Consider the following 15,474-nt stretch of genomic DNA (forward strand, 5'->3'; position numbering starts at 1 on the left):
CTGGTGAACCATAGAGCGGCTACTGAAGAGTAGAGACCCTCAGCGGGTAGCCCTTTACTTTTGTACTCTTCTCTGCCTTTTCCCTCACTATACCAGTGAGGTAAACACCTCAATTCCTCCCATTGTTCTTCCTACTTTGTGATTTCTAAGCCCCTCCTCTTCAGTTCAGCAGTTCACCAAGCAGGTCTGAAGCCCTTACTAGTATGCCAAGTACTGAGGGTACAAAGACAGATGTTCCTGACACAACCTGAAAGAACCAAATAAGGCTATTCAAATTGTCATGTCATATGTTCATTACACTCTAGTCTGACACAATACTTGGGAACTATTTTTATTGAAACAAACACACTGAAAAATGTTCATATTAACCCTTTCAAAAACAGTGTTACTGAAATTAAAGAGAAAATATACAGACCAAATGATGATGGATTTTTACTGAGCAGAAGCAGCAAGGGATGAGCAGTCTTGTGCCGTTCTCCACAGAGCAGAATAAGGTGTGTGCAGCGACACCTCCAGCTGAGGGGGGTCTCATCTTTCACAACTCCCCAGGCTTCTTAGAAAGCTAAGAGTGGGTGGTAGGGGCAGCTTCAGCCTTCGTACTTGATGTGTTTGGAGCAACACAGAAGGCCCTGAGAGGTGGTGAAGAGGCATCTGATTGTTGTGGACCAGCATAACCCAAGGCAGTGAATAATTTAAGTGGATGAATGATCTTCATGGAGGAGATGATTTTCTAAAACTGAACTTTACAGAAGAAAAAAGGATTTCACTTCAGTGTTTTTGATTAAATCATTTCAAAAGGACATTAAAATTACTTCTATTAACTTTCCATTTAACTTGATTTAGAAGACTGCATTTTTTAAAATAAGGTTGGTTTTGGAATGAGATAGTTAATAACTTATGAAATACAAATTATCATTCCTTTTATACCAGTGTTTCCTAAACATGTTCTACATAATGAAAATAATGATTTGAAGACCAATTAAATTTTGTTTCTAAAAATTTAATAGGAAATTGTCACAATTATTAATGAAACAGCATTCTTAGTGGATAGAGAGCTGGCCTTGGAGCCAGGAAAACCTGGACTCAGAACCTGGATAAGTCTCCCTTTCACTACTCTAGGCCAGGGCTTCTTAAACTTTTTCTACTCATGACCCCCTTTTGCCCAAGAAATTTTTACACAACCCTGAGTATGTAGGTATATAAAATAGGTATGCAAATCAAACATATACTGATAATAAATCATAAATTTACTGATAATAAGTTTAATAAAGATAAAAAATCATAAAGAAATTTATTTTAAAACAATTCTTTGGTATACATATAATTTTACCATTTATTAAAGAGGAAAGCAAATTTATATACTAATGAGATGGATGTGCTTTTTTTTTTACATAAAGAATTAAATCTTGGCAGAATATTTGATACTACAGGATGCAGAGCATCTTCAATGTTTTTCAGAGTTGATGGATATTTTGATTTTATAATCGTCAACGCTGTGTTCAGAACCGAAGCCGCAGAGAAGTTGCCTGATGCAAGTGCTGCCAGAAACACCTCGGATTGATTATGCGTTTGATTTTGAACTAATTTTTGATCATTGCACATTCAGAAACCTTTTACTGTTGCCAAATTTTTCGCAACCCCCACATTCAGTTAGGGGACCCACAGTTTTAAGAAGCACTGCGCCACTCTCTAAGACCAGAAGTTTCGCAAAAGGTGCTAACCTGAACTTGGAGAGGAAGAGACCTCCTTATATCAATGAAATAAGTTCAGTTCCTATCCATATTACATTATCTACAATATATTTATTACTTATACTTGTAATTATTGTAATTACTTGTTTTAAAAGTTTTTTTAGCTGAATTTCTTCCAAAACTCCCCAACCTCCTTTATCTGGGACAGTATACAACCAGATTCTCTAGAACATCATGTGTAAGTTCCATCAATATATTGCAAACACCAAAGGTCTTGATAACAAAATTGTTTGGGAAATGAAGTTTTAGCGTTAGAATATGTGTCTCGAGGTCTCAGATTATTTCATTTTTGTCTTTGTCTCCTGTGTTCCTCGTAAAGTGCCTGGTACATAATAAGTGCTTAATAACTGCTTGTTGTTTTTAGAATAATTTTTTTGCAAAAATATCTAAATCTAGTTTTTGGAAATTGGATGATTTAAATTCACTGAGGAAGTCCACTGGCTAAAAAGAAATGCGTAGCAACCCTGTTTTAATGAAAATAATATTTTTGCATTATGAAACATTGCTCCCTAACTTCTGTTTTATAAGTTCTATTTTTTTTTTACATATAGTGTTGGCTTTTTAAAATAGACTTTTCAAATAATTCATTTCAGATAGTATCAAAGTTTCTTTTATTATGATTCTAGCATAGTCACACTGTTACAGGAAGATTGCATTACAATATTTATCTCCAAATAGCATATATCTAGTGGCACTACTCTCTACCTATATTGTTACTCAAACTTGAGAGATTATTCAGTTCTTCAAGATTATAAATTGAGTGCCAGGCATTGTGGGATAAAATAATGAGATTGAAACAGTTTCTACCCTTGAAGACCTTATATTATATTAAGTGTGATTTTAATTTGACATTCCTCAGAAATACTATTATTATAATTATGTAGTGCTTCTATAGCATTTTTATTTACATAGTGTTTTTGATGGTTTTTATGTGGGGTCTATTATGATTTGTTGTTCATTTGTTTCAGTCATGTCTGACTCTTCATGACTCCATTTGGGGTTTTCTTGGCAAAGATACTGGAGTAGCTTGCCATTTTCTTCTCTAGCTCATTTTACAGATGAGGAAACTGAGGCAAACAGGGTTAAGTGACTTGCCAGGGTCACAAAACTAGTAAATATCTAAGGCCAGATTTGAATTTGGGAAGATGAGTCTTTCTGACTCCAGGCCCAGCACTCTGTCCACTGCATCACCTACCTGTCCTTCTGTTATGATAGGGATCTTTTATAGTAGGGGTCTGTTAATTTCTCTGATAATTTTAAAAGTTATAAAAAAACTTTTCCTAGTCCTAAAATCAGATTTCCAGGTCTATAAATGGCCAATGATTTATTTTTTGTTGTGGAAGTTAGTCAGCCTTGCAAATCATGGTCCTTTTTACTTAAAACTGGAAAACACTAAGTGACCAAGTGAATATGGTGACATAGTTGTTCTTAACTGGGTGACATATTTGGATTTATAATATAGGCTATAATAAGTTATCATAATTATAGTAAATCCTCATCATTGACTGTGGGCTCATATTCCTGAGAGTCATAGCAAACAGAATAAAGAATAGTAGAGGAAACCAACCCTTTGATGTGAACAAAGACCAAAGCTGTGAAGAAACATAAGTGTTAATACAGAAAAGGAGAAGATACTCATTTGTCTTTTACTTGAACCCCTTCCAGCAAGAAACATCATAAACTTTAGTCTTCCACATTCTTCTTTCCCTCCACTCTTAGCCTCCTTACAGTAGGAGGAGAGGACCAGCACATTTCTATAGTAGACATACTAGAGAAAACTACATATCTACCATGATTTCATGGGGTTACAGATGGAGTTTCCACTATCTTTTTCATTCAACCAACACAAGTTATTAACCCAGTAGGAGCTAGGCATATAAAGGCAGGACCCATTTAAGCTTGGTGCACTAGCACCTTAAAGATTAGACACTGAGTTTAGAAATAAACAATAGAGTGGTAGACGTTGAGCATTTAATGTACAGGTTTGACTTCTGGTTTTTATTCCAGTCATTTAAAAAATATTCTTGTTATACATGGCCTTTGCCAATGGGCACAGTCTATGAACAAGGCGAGAGGGGGAAAAAATAGTAAATGAAGCTTATTTTGACTAATGAGATTACTGCTTGAAAGGCAAATTCCAAGCTTGACTAAACAACATAGTAACTGAAACTGAAGTTGATAAAGGAGAATAAAATTACCTAGGTTATATGAAGTGGAAAGCCAAGCAATTACCTGGTGAATTTGATCAACTGAGACAGCCAGTCTGGGTTATTCAGATTAGAAAACTCTAACCCCCATTCTCCTCAATAGCAGGTTTTTAGGCCTGTATTAGCTACCTAATTAATCTTCCTAAAAATGGCTTTCTTCCTATCACTCTTTGACTCAGAAACTTTTAATGATTCTCCATCTCCTACAGGATAAAGATCAGATATCTCAACATGATGGTCAAGGTCCTGCAAAATATGGATTCATCCTTACCCATCTTTTTCCTTCTACAAAGATCTTCCTCTCTAACCAAACTGTTCTACTAAGTTTTTCTTGAGTATAATTTACCACCTCTGGGCAGTTCCTACCCATCTCAAATCCTACCCCAACTTCAACACCCAATTCAAATCCCACCTACTTATTTAAGGCTTCTCAGATTTTATCTTCTGATATAACATTCTCCTTCTACTTGCTGTGTGATTACACACACACACACACACACACGGAAATATATATATATGTGTGTGTATATATATATACATGCATATATACACACACAAATGTGTTTACACACATCTGTACACATATAGGCAAATATTAATATATACACACATATATATAGAATATAATATAGCTAATATGCATTTATAGGTCATATATAATATGTAGGTTATATCCAAGTAATTTTCTAGGTTATATGTGCATATGCATGTAGACAGATGAATGTGTGTGTGTGTATGTGTGTGTGTGTGTGTGTACATGTACTTATATCCAGCATCCAGACCTGAATCATAGTCTTACTGACTCCAAGTTCCACCTCTGAAACCTCCTTACTGTGTGATTCTTAGTAAATCAATCACTGATCTTTTCAGTGCCTCCAAGCAAATCTCTAAGACTGTAAATCTCAGTTGCCAGGCTGCATTGGTAAAGGAATTTCCTCACTAGCAGGTTCCTACACTGATACACAGTTGAAATAAAACTACATAGGGTCCTGTCTCCCCTCACAGATTTCCTTAAGGTCAGTGACTTTGTTTTATAACTATTGTCTCCCCATCCTCCCACCCTCCAAACAAACAAAGCTGCAAACTTAATTCCTGGTACACAATCGGTATTTCATGAATATTTGTTATTTGACTTGTTAATTGTTGATAATTGCCTAATCTTTTCATTTCATTTAGGCTGCTTAGCCATAGCCTTAATTAATCAAAATGATTTATTGATCTATTACTATATTGTAGTGGGAAAAGAACCTTTAACTTGGAGTCAAGAACCAGGGGTTCCAGTTCTTTCTCTGTGAAATGCTTTGGAAAGTTACCAAGAAAAATGAATAAACAGACTGTCCTTGAGGAATTTCTTATATAACTGGAGAAAGCAGACAAATAAAAATAAACAGTAGTGACTGAGCAAACCAATACTGAATTGCTTTAATTTTAAATTAGATTGAGGAAAAAGGGTATAGTCTCTTGTAGGATGAGAATCAGTTTGTATCAGCAGAAAGTCAGTTTGTAAAGAACTCTTAAAATTGAAAAGGCTTAGTTTAAGACCATTTTTTCAATGTTCATTAAGTACTTATGAAACAAGGGAAGGTGAGTGATTAATCTAGTTAAAAAGAATGATTTCTTCCTAATTAGCATAATCATGCTCCATTCTATGTTTTTCCTTTGGTTTTGTTTTATTTTTGTTTTTATTATGGGTAAAAAGAAAGGGAGTCTGTGGAAAGAAGGTTTTCTTTAAGGGGAAGCTGGAAGGACTTTGGGCCTCAGGGAATGAATATCAAGACAAGTGAGGATTAAGGTTTCTGCTGGAGCAATTAAGGTTAAAGACTTGCCTCTAACACTTTTCATACAGAGCTGAGCCAAAGGGGAAGAAGCTCTTTCAGGTGAAACATGGCTTGTAAGACTTTTAACTCCAAGAAAAGCTTCAAACAGTAGTAATGAGAGAATTACATTGGGAAGGTTTGATGATGAGGCAGTGTGGTACTGTGGAAGGAGTTCCGTGTTGAACATCTAGATGTTCCAGTTTTGTCCAAGTTCTGTGCCACCATTTGGTTGTTTAATAATCATCATTATAAATATTTTTATGTGCCTGTTATGTGTGAAACACTATCCTAGGCATTGGTAATATAGAGAAGTATGAAATGAGTTCCTTGCTAGTGGTGAGCATCACAGTTTAGGCATGGAAATAGAAAGTATACATAAAAAGACCTGAAACAAAACAGAATTACACATACTAAATGCAAAATGAGTGAGAGAGCTAGTAAGTATTATGTGATTTCAGAGGAAGAGAGTTGCTATGGGATAGGGTAGGTCTGAGGTCTCACAAAATTGGATCTTGAGCTGGGCCTTAAAGGATGGGTAGAACTTATGTGGAGAGGAAAGAAATAGATATTTCTGTCAAAGAGAAATATGTTATTCTTGGTAGTAGGTGGTAGTACACTTGGTGTGTTTAGACGAGTGTGTGAGTAGTTTGATTTGGATGCAGTCAAGGAAATTAATGGGAGAAAATAATTTATCTTGTTCAAATCTCTTACCCTCCTTGTATTTTAGCTTCCTCATAAAGCAAGGATGCAAGTTAAATAAAAGACCATTGCAGTGGAAAATGCTATATAACAAACATATATCCAAATTGTACTTTTTTCAAAATTTTTCATTTAAAAACTTTTATTGATGTGTTTTTATATCAAACCTTCGTTTTCAAACTTATCACAATCTACTGTTGTTCCTTAGTATCTTTGCTTAATTTTGTGCTGTCTAAAAATGTTACAGTGACTTGCAAAAGGCATGTATTGTGTGCTTTTCAAATTTTCAGATGACACAAAACTAGAAGGAATAGTTAATATATTGAGTAACTAATTTAATAGGAATATATAGATCTTACACTTGGGTTCAAAAAATCAGCTTGTTGGGGGACGCATGCTAGGCAATCATTTGTATTGTAGACAAAAATATGTCTAAAATATTGCATGATGGACAGAAAAAAACAAACAATTAATCCTAGGTTTTCTTAAGAGAAGCATGGTTTGCAGAACAAAGGAGGTAAATAGTTACTCTGTACTCTGCGCTGGTCAGACAACACCAACATTTCTGTGTTCAGAAGGACCTTTGTAAATTAGAACATATCAGAAGAGGGTGACTACAACTATGAGAACTGGAAAACATGCAAAATATGTGTCCAACTAGTGATGTTTGGCCTAGCAGCATTTCTTAAACTGTGGGTTGCAATAAAAATTTGGCAACAGTAGAAGATTTCTGAACATGCAACAACCAAAATTTACAGTAAAAGATTTCTGAATTTGCAACAACCAAAATTTAATTCAAAATCAAATATGTAATGAGTCTGAGGTGTTTCTGGCAGCGCTTGCATCATGCAACTTCACTGCAGCCTTGGTTCTGAACACAAACATGTGTACTTTGCGCTGCGCATGTCCTCAGGCCATGCAGCCCAACAGACACTGCTGAAAAGCAAAAAGGGGTCAGGAAAAAGTTTGAGAAGCTCTGGCCAATAGGAGAGAAGACTTAGGGAGAGCAAAATACTCTACCTGACTAAATGTATTTTGAAGGGCTATCATGTGGGAAAGGAATTAAGAATTTTTATGCTGATCCTTGGGGAATAGAACTTGGACAAAGGAGGAGAAGTTGCAGAAAGGCTGATTTAGGCTTTAAGTAAGAAAAACTTCTTAACAAAAAGAGAAACCCAAAAGTGAAATAGGCTGCCCAACTCATGGCAGCTTCCCTTTTACTGCCTAAAGATCTTCAAGTGAGGTTAAGATGACCACTTGTCAGTAGTGTTGTAGAACAGATTCTTATTCAGTTGGACTCGTTGGTCTCTGAGGTCCATTCCAACTTTTATAGTCAGTGATTTTATGAGTAAGTTGAAGTTTTCCAAGAGCCAACAATCTGTAACAAATGAGAGAAATCTGGGTGAGAAACATGGCATTGATGTGTTAATAACTGAAGCATTTTGGAGAGGCAGAGTGAGTTATCACAGAGGACACCAATAGTACACACATATGCTCCCTGGATATGAAAAGGTAGCAATTAGTTGAGGAGAATGAGGAATATTTTTAGCACAATTAATAGACTTAAACTCTTAAAGTTAGCTTGGCCAGAGCTAAGAGATGTGATGACAGATATAGTATTTCTGTTTGAAAAAATGTATGGGAAAATAGTAAAAGGAACAGGACTAACAATATAAATATACACAGATTAAATTATATCATTTCATGTGAAGTTGTACTCTTTTACAATTCTTTTTAAGTAGTTAATTTTTAGCAATTATCAGATAGCTATCAAAAGGTCTTTTAGTACTAGAGGGACATGGTGTATCAACAAGTAAGAACTATTTGAAAATCTCCTTTTAAAAATTTTAGACAACTTGGAAAAGCATTTTTTACATATACATACTCTCTTCTACTTGTAATTAAGTAATTCTTTGGTGTTCATATAAATACATATACTGTCTTTTGTTACAGTTCTACTACTAATTCACACCTATCTTTCCTAGTAGTTCCAAGGTATGTTTCTCAGTAATAAACTAATAGTAAATTTTTGAGCATAGCATCAGGTTCTTTGAAATAGGCAGCTGGAAGGCATTTGCTCTTTATCATCTGGAGAAGGTTTTGTGTTGTTTTTATGATAAGCAGCCAACCCATGACCTAGTCTTCTTAACATGTGAATTAAATCAGGTTGATTAGCTTTCTGGCACATGCATTCTAAGGATAACTCATGTTGTAAGAAAACATTTTATGAAAGGTGAGGGATTATTAAAATGCAATTAAATTTAAAGACATGTATTTTTTTAGTAAAATGCAGTGGTGCCTTGGACATTTATATATATGTACATATGCAAATGTACATATGTGTGTATATATACATGTACTAATTATTAATCAAGTATTTTTACACATATTTGAGCTTACCCATCTTTTCCTACTATGCTTTAATTGAACCATTGGACCATTGAAAAGGAACACCAATAGGAAGAAAAAATGAAGAGCTCATAAATGTTATTTGTAGTCAGCATGGTTCATTTTGTCAGGCCTGATAAAGAAATAGGGGCCTAGAACTGCACTAAGTGAAAGGTTTAGAGTAAATGAGCTCTGAGGTTCTTTCCACCTTTAGTATGGACTTAAATTACCACTATGCTCTGTGCTAGATCTTCATATCTCATCCTATTTTCTTGAGTTTCTTTTATATGCTGTTATTACCCAGGAATACAAGAAAAGCTGTCAAGAATGATCTCTAAATTCTATCCTACTTCCCCTTTTCCTCCTATCTTCCTCTCATCTCAGTCTAAGACAGGAGTGGGGAACCTTCAGCCTCGGCCTCAAGGCCACATGTGGCCTTCTAGGTCCTTGGTGTGGCCTTTTGACTGATTCCAAGTTTTACAAAACAAATCCTTTTATTAAGGGGATTTTTTCTGTGAAGTTTGGATTTAATCAAAGGGCCACACTTGAGAACCTAGAAGGCCACATGTGGCCTTGAGGCGGCAGGTTCTCCATCCCTGGTCTAAGGAGTCTGTTTTAGGAAAGCAAATTGAGTGCACAACCACTATTTCTCAGAGTGGACAAGGGGTGCTAAGTATAGGCATTATCACAGAATCAGATCACAGAATTTGAGCATTGGAAGGGGTCTTAGCAGCCATCACTTCAACTCTTAGATGAAAGGAATCTGCAGTGTAGCTTTTCTGCTTGAAGATTCCCAAGGAGAAGGAGCCCTATTTCAGTTGTGGACATTTGTAATTGTTAGGAAGTTTTTCCTGCTATGAAGTCTAAAGAAGTCTCTTTGTAGCTTCTGCCCATTGATTCTGCTTCTGCCCTTGGGGACCAAAAAGACTTGAAGCCAGAAAATCTGGGTTTGTGTACCAGTCACGTATTGGTTGTATTACCATAGACTAGTTGCTGACCTTTGCGAAGTTTTTGTTTCCTTCTCTATAAAATGTCCATAATACTATACCATCTCCTAGGGCCATTTTGAGGAAAATGCTTACTGCAGACTCCTTACTAGAAGAGGGAGTTAGTAACAAATTAATCAAAATTGTGGTTACACTACAGCTACCTTCTTGGTGATCCCTAATTATTCTGTGGATCAGTGAAATGTTGTTAGTAATTTTGTTTGGTTCTCAGTCTTTTTTAATGCAAACCTTTTATTTCCCAATAGGAAATAAAAGAAAAAAAGAAATTTTGCAAGACTTACATACAGGACCTTGTGAAAGAAGCAGCTGAAATCAACATGAAAAATGAATCTTTACAGAAGCTTTGGCCTCAGCTGTTCATTGAGCTTGTCAGGGATGCAGTCGTAGAAATTCGCAATAAGAATTCCTACATGAAGCTTTGTCTACAAAGGATAACTGATACAAAATAGCAGTCTACCAGTTCTTATTGATTTTAGTATTTTGTATTTTGTTTCAAGAAGACTAAAAATATAGAGGATAAACATTAGCCAGAAAAATAAACCACTTTTCCTACAAAGGATGGCTTCTAAGCCTCATTGAATACTGTTTTCCCAGGGAAAGTTGTCTAGGCTTTAAAAAAAAAAAAAAGAACGAAGATTTCTTATTTAAGATGTCGATATGGCCTTTGTGAATAAAGCCATTTGTAGAAAATAACAAGACCAGAGATTGGATGGTTGTCTTCTGTGGTTGCTCCTGGTATGCTGCTACCGTAACTCAGAACGGGTAGATTCTGCTTAATGCTTCCGCATGATTGTGTTACTCTTTGGTTTTTTAACTGACAATTTTCAACCCTTTTTATTTTCACCCATGGTTTTAAAAGCCAAAAATATGTTCAAGCAAATATTGTTTTTTATGAGTGAAGAATTATTAATAAATTAGTAAAAAAAAAAAAAGTTTTGTGTTTACTTTCTTAATTCAGTCAGAACAACCTCCCTTATTAAATTGTATTCCCTTTCCTGGTTCTGTAGATACCTTTTTCTCCTTACTTAAGGATGGGCTTGTCCCCACATAAGGTAGAACTCTATTCTTCTTGGAATTGCCTTTTAGAATGGTATTCAGCAGCTGTAGTAGAGCATTTAGAGTTAGGAGGTAGACTGAGAACAAACTTAGGGACTGGAGCAGTGAGAACCCCAGCTTTCAGCACATTTTCTATCCATCCTAGTTAAGTGGTGGGATGTCCTAGTTACTAGCGAAGTAACATGGTGTGGTGGAAAGAGCATGGGTCTTGAGTTTGTGTTGCTGCACCACTCTTTATGAGGCCAGTTGGCTAAGCTCTAATTCTCAGTTCTACATCTATAAAAATGAGAATAAAACTTAGCATCATGGAATGGAAGGCACATAGAGATCAACTATCCCAACCCTAATTTTCAGATGAGCAAACCAAGGTCTTGAGAAGTGAAATAACTTGTCCAGCTCATCTAGGTAGTAACTAGCAGAACTGGGATTCACATATTTATCCTTGGACAAATCCAGTCCTCTTTCTGCTATAGCATGCTTCTTTCATGTTATATTACCTACCTCTCAATGTTGCTGTGAGGATTAAATGAGATCATTTCTATGAGGTACATTGTAACCATAGAATTATATCAATGTGATTTGTTCTTGCCATCATCGTAGATGCCAATTACCTGCAAGAGTGTGCCCTCAAAGATGTATCACCTCTCAGTTTTCTCATCTGTAAAATGGGCACACCGATACTTGTACTACCCACTTCAGAATCTCCGTTTTGGAAGCAGTCCTAGAGGGCCTAGTCCAAGCTACACTTGAATCGACATCCCTTCTACAATACATAGTAAACAGATGACCATCCACCCTTTACTTAAAGCTTCCGATGACACGACGTCCCAAGACAGCCCCTAGTCTCTTTTGAATACCTGCTGTAGTAGGAGTTTTTCCTTACATCAAGCCTAAATTTGTATCGTGAAAAAAGCACTTTGTGAAACTCGAGTTATATAACTATTAACTTACCACCATTGTCACCCCAAAAGCTATTATAGTAGAGAGTGTAAAGACTTGTAAAGCCTTTTAGTGCCACCTAGTCGTATCACCTGGTTAGGACAGTGTGTTCCCCACCCCAGTCCCATTTCCCTCTGTTATATTATGAACAACATCTTAGGAGTGGGGAACCTGCAGACTTGGGGCCATATGTGGCCTTCTAGGTCCTTGAGTACAGCCTTTTGACTGAGTCCAAGTTTTACGGAACAAATCCTTTTAGTAAGGGGATTTGTTCTGTGAAATTTGGATTCAGTCAAAGAGCCACACTTGAGGACCTAGAGGGCCACATGTGGCCTCAACGCAGGTTCCCTACCACTATAGACCCTTTCTGGCTTTTTCAAACCCACTTGAGCATAAATACAGATAAATAGAAGTGTCACCAACCCAGGTGTTTGCCAGAGGACATGAAACCATTCACACTCTATAAGCTCTTCATTTGCCACTGATTATAATCATACCCAAGCTCAGATCCTGTTTGCTTCTCCCCATGTGTTTTGTTTTCTGATGCAAAAACTTCTGGGATTGAAGAGGTCTAGAGGTTTGGGGCGCTCGGACCCCAAGATCATGACGTGGGCCCTGCCTGAATGAATTCAATTCAAATCTTCCAGCCAGAGAAAAAGTTTATTGGAGATAAACCACATAGACCAGGTGACACCCGTAAGGACAAGCAGGCATGAGAAAAGCTCAACCTTTTGGGCATGGGAAAGTCTCAGCGTTTGAATGGGGGTCAGGGTGGATTTTACATACACTGAAGTAACTTTGGGTGGCCAGAGGAGGGGTCTGGGAAAAGGGTCTAGAGAATTCCAATTGGAAGGTCTGAGAGATTGAATAGACAATGTGAATAGATAGTGAAGAGAACTGGAAGGAAGAAGTTTGAAAGGCATCTGCATAAGATCGAAAGTAGGGGCTAGGGCTTTCAAAGGGAGATAGGGGGAGTCGATAAGGAACCTAAAAGTTTAAGGGTTTTCTGGGGCCTGTAGACAAATGGGAGCCAGATTCTTCTTGGAGCAAAGGGCAAAGGTCTTGGTTTGTGAAACAGAATGATGGACCCATACCCCATCAGATTGACTTAACTGTGCCACACAGATAACCAAGTATGTGTCAAGGCTTATCAAAGCTGTCCCCAAATGTTAGAATCGAACTGAATCATGGAGACCCAGAAGCAGAACCCAGGCCAGTCACACAGGCAGGAGGCTCCTGTGCCTCTGGCTGGCCTTAAGGCTCATTCTCCCCATGCATCTACAACTCAAGATTCACTCACTGTGAACACAGAAGGGGCGAGGAGGCAGGGACATCCTCAGGTGCCCTTCCTCCCTCAAATTCACTGCCTGATGTTCTAATTCTTTCCAATATATATTCATTCATTCCCATGTCTTCTTTCTTTTTCAGTTCAGTCTATGTATTCAACAACAACTCCATGCCCCATCACAGACACACTCATGGACCAGATAGGACGCGGACATGCTGCATCTCAATCCATTAGTGCTTGTTTACAGCTGCGGGAGTGCAGGGGAGGAGGAGAGGAGAACTAACCATTACAGATAGCTAAAAACACCAAATGGTCTCTCTGCAATTGACTGCTATCCTCCACCTTCCCAGGGTTCTCAATTCTAACACCAGGGATGGTACATATTCAGAAGAAATGACTTGTACTGATAAGTAAACAGTTTCTCTGAACACAGCTTCTGGCAGTCATTACAGTAGGTAGTTATGTAACTGGCTCACCAGGAGGTGGAGAGCCAGGTTAAGCCAAAAATAGCTACTATAGGATGACAAAGCTCAATTGAGATTCTCAGCAGGAGGTTCAGTCTAAGTAATAGTATTTTATGAGAAGTTTGTAGAGAGGGCCAGATGGCCACCCTCCAGTCCTCAGGAGGGAAACGTCCTTAGGAGCTCAAGCTGTTGGTTGCTGTACCCCCCAAATGAGTGAGTGTTAACTTTAGGGGGCAAAATGAGGTCATTCTCCTAGTAACTCGGAAATACAGTCTGCCAGCAAGATGGACAAGGTTCTTTCATAAGCAGTTTGACCCATAGGAGTTAAGTTACCACAATCAGGTGAACAAAGAAGTTGAAATTATTAGAATAAGAAGGCAGACATCCCTGTCAATAGGCCTAATGAGGGCATCAGTCATCTTCCCCTGCCCTGATGTTGCCTACAGGGAAACACAAAGGAGTTGTTTCTTAGTCCTCTCTCATGCTATCAGTCAATCAATAAGCATTTATTAAGCACCTACTATATGCTAGGCATTGTGCTAAATGCTGGAAATTCAAAAAGAGGCAAAAGATAATCCCTGCCCTCAAGGAGCTTACAGTCTAATGGGGGAGAAAATATGCAAACAAATATATACAAAGCAAGCTACATACAGGATAAAAAGGAAAAAAAAATAATAGAGGGAAAGCACTAGAATTAAGAAGGGGTTGGGGAAGGCTTCCTGTAGAAGGTTGAAGTTTAGTTAGGATTTAAAGGAAGTCAGAGTGGAGGAGGGAGAGCATTCCAGGCATGGAAAGCTATGGAACACCATGACTGGAAAACTGTTGAAAGGACAGAGTGCAACTGGGCCAAGCCACTTGGTGGAAGCAGTACAGTTTTGGAAAGTCTACTACAGGGGTTCTCCCTGTATATCTGGATCCCCCTTTGTCCTTGGAGAAAATCTTATGCCGTGGGTTCCTATAAACTGAGATTTTGGGCACAGCATGTACATCCAAGGGTTGGGCAATAGGAATCCTATGTTATCTGGTCATCCATCATGAATGAGATATAACCTCTGTGAAGACTTCTCAGGGTGGTGATGAAAAGACTGTCTCGAAACTAGAGATAGGCTCTGAGAGAACGAACAGGCCATGAGTTTAATTTGGCCCTAAGCCCTCTCCTGATTGCCACTGCCACGTCAGCATTAGGTATACTAAATAAGGACATGTATGTCTGGATTGGCTATACCCTGTTTCCTTGTTCTTTGGGAATGGGAAAGATTTTCTGCGCCTAGAATGTAAGCCCGCCTCCCAGCCAATGGGAGTAAGGGATAGTGGCAGGGTGGGAGTTTCTTGTTTGCCTTAAGATATATAACCTTGCTTCGTCCTTTGTGCCTCGCCTCTCTCCTGCTGGTAGTGTACTGAAGGAGTAGTCGCCCCTTCTCATGAGATTGTAATAAAGAGTAACTTTTTGCTTCTACCTTGAGAAGTCTCTGAATTTAATTGTGTCAGAATCGCTGTACCACACAGCTTTGGAGGTCCCACCGAGATTTGCCCGCCTGTGAGCGAGATCCCTAAATCTGGACCATGAGGGTCGGGGCCCCACCGGAGATTTCTCCAACAGCCCTCAGGCCAGATTTAGGGTGCTTTCGCTCCACTTGGGTGAGAACTCGAGGAGAGAGCTCGGGGAAGCAAAAAGTGAAAGAAAGTGAAACTCAGGACAGCAACAGGATTTTGTGAAGTCGGCAGGCCGCAGTCAGCGATTAAGGTGCATTGGATCAGTCATGTAAGTTGTAGGCGTACAGCCCGGAGGTAAGGGGCTCTCACGTCTCCTTATTAGTAGGTCTCTGACCTGGAGGGAGAGCGTCGACCCTCAATCAAA

At 38.1% G+C, this 15,474-nt stretch overlaps 1 protein-coding gene across 2 annotated transcripts in view; it reads left to right on the forward strand.

Annotated features, from left to right (window-relative positions):
* Positions 1–10,533, forward strand: part of LRRC49 (leucine rich repeat containing 49) — a 201,007-nt gene extending 190,474 nt beyond the window's left edge. For both annotated transcript variants that reach the window (XM_027851402.1, XM_027851401.1), the window contains one exon: positions 10,115–10,533. In XM_027851402.1, coding sequence (XP_027707203.1) covers positions 10,115–10,318 — 204 coding nt within the window. In that variant the 3' untranslated portion in view covers positions 10,319–10,533. The remainder of the gene's footprint in view (positions 1–10,114) is intronic.
* The last annotated feature ends 4,941 nt before the right edge of the window (positions 10,534–15,474 follow it).

Source organism: Vombatus ursinus, unplaced genomic scaffold, assembly GCF_900497805.2.
Source record: "Vombatus ursinus unplaced genomic scaffold, bare-nosed wombat genome assembly UNPS02009205.1, whole genome shotgun sequence".
NCBI lineage: Eukaryota > Metazoa > Chordata > Mammalia > Diprotodontia > Vombatidae > Vombatus > Vombatus ursinus.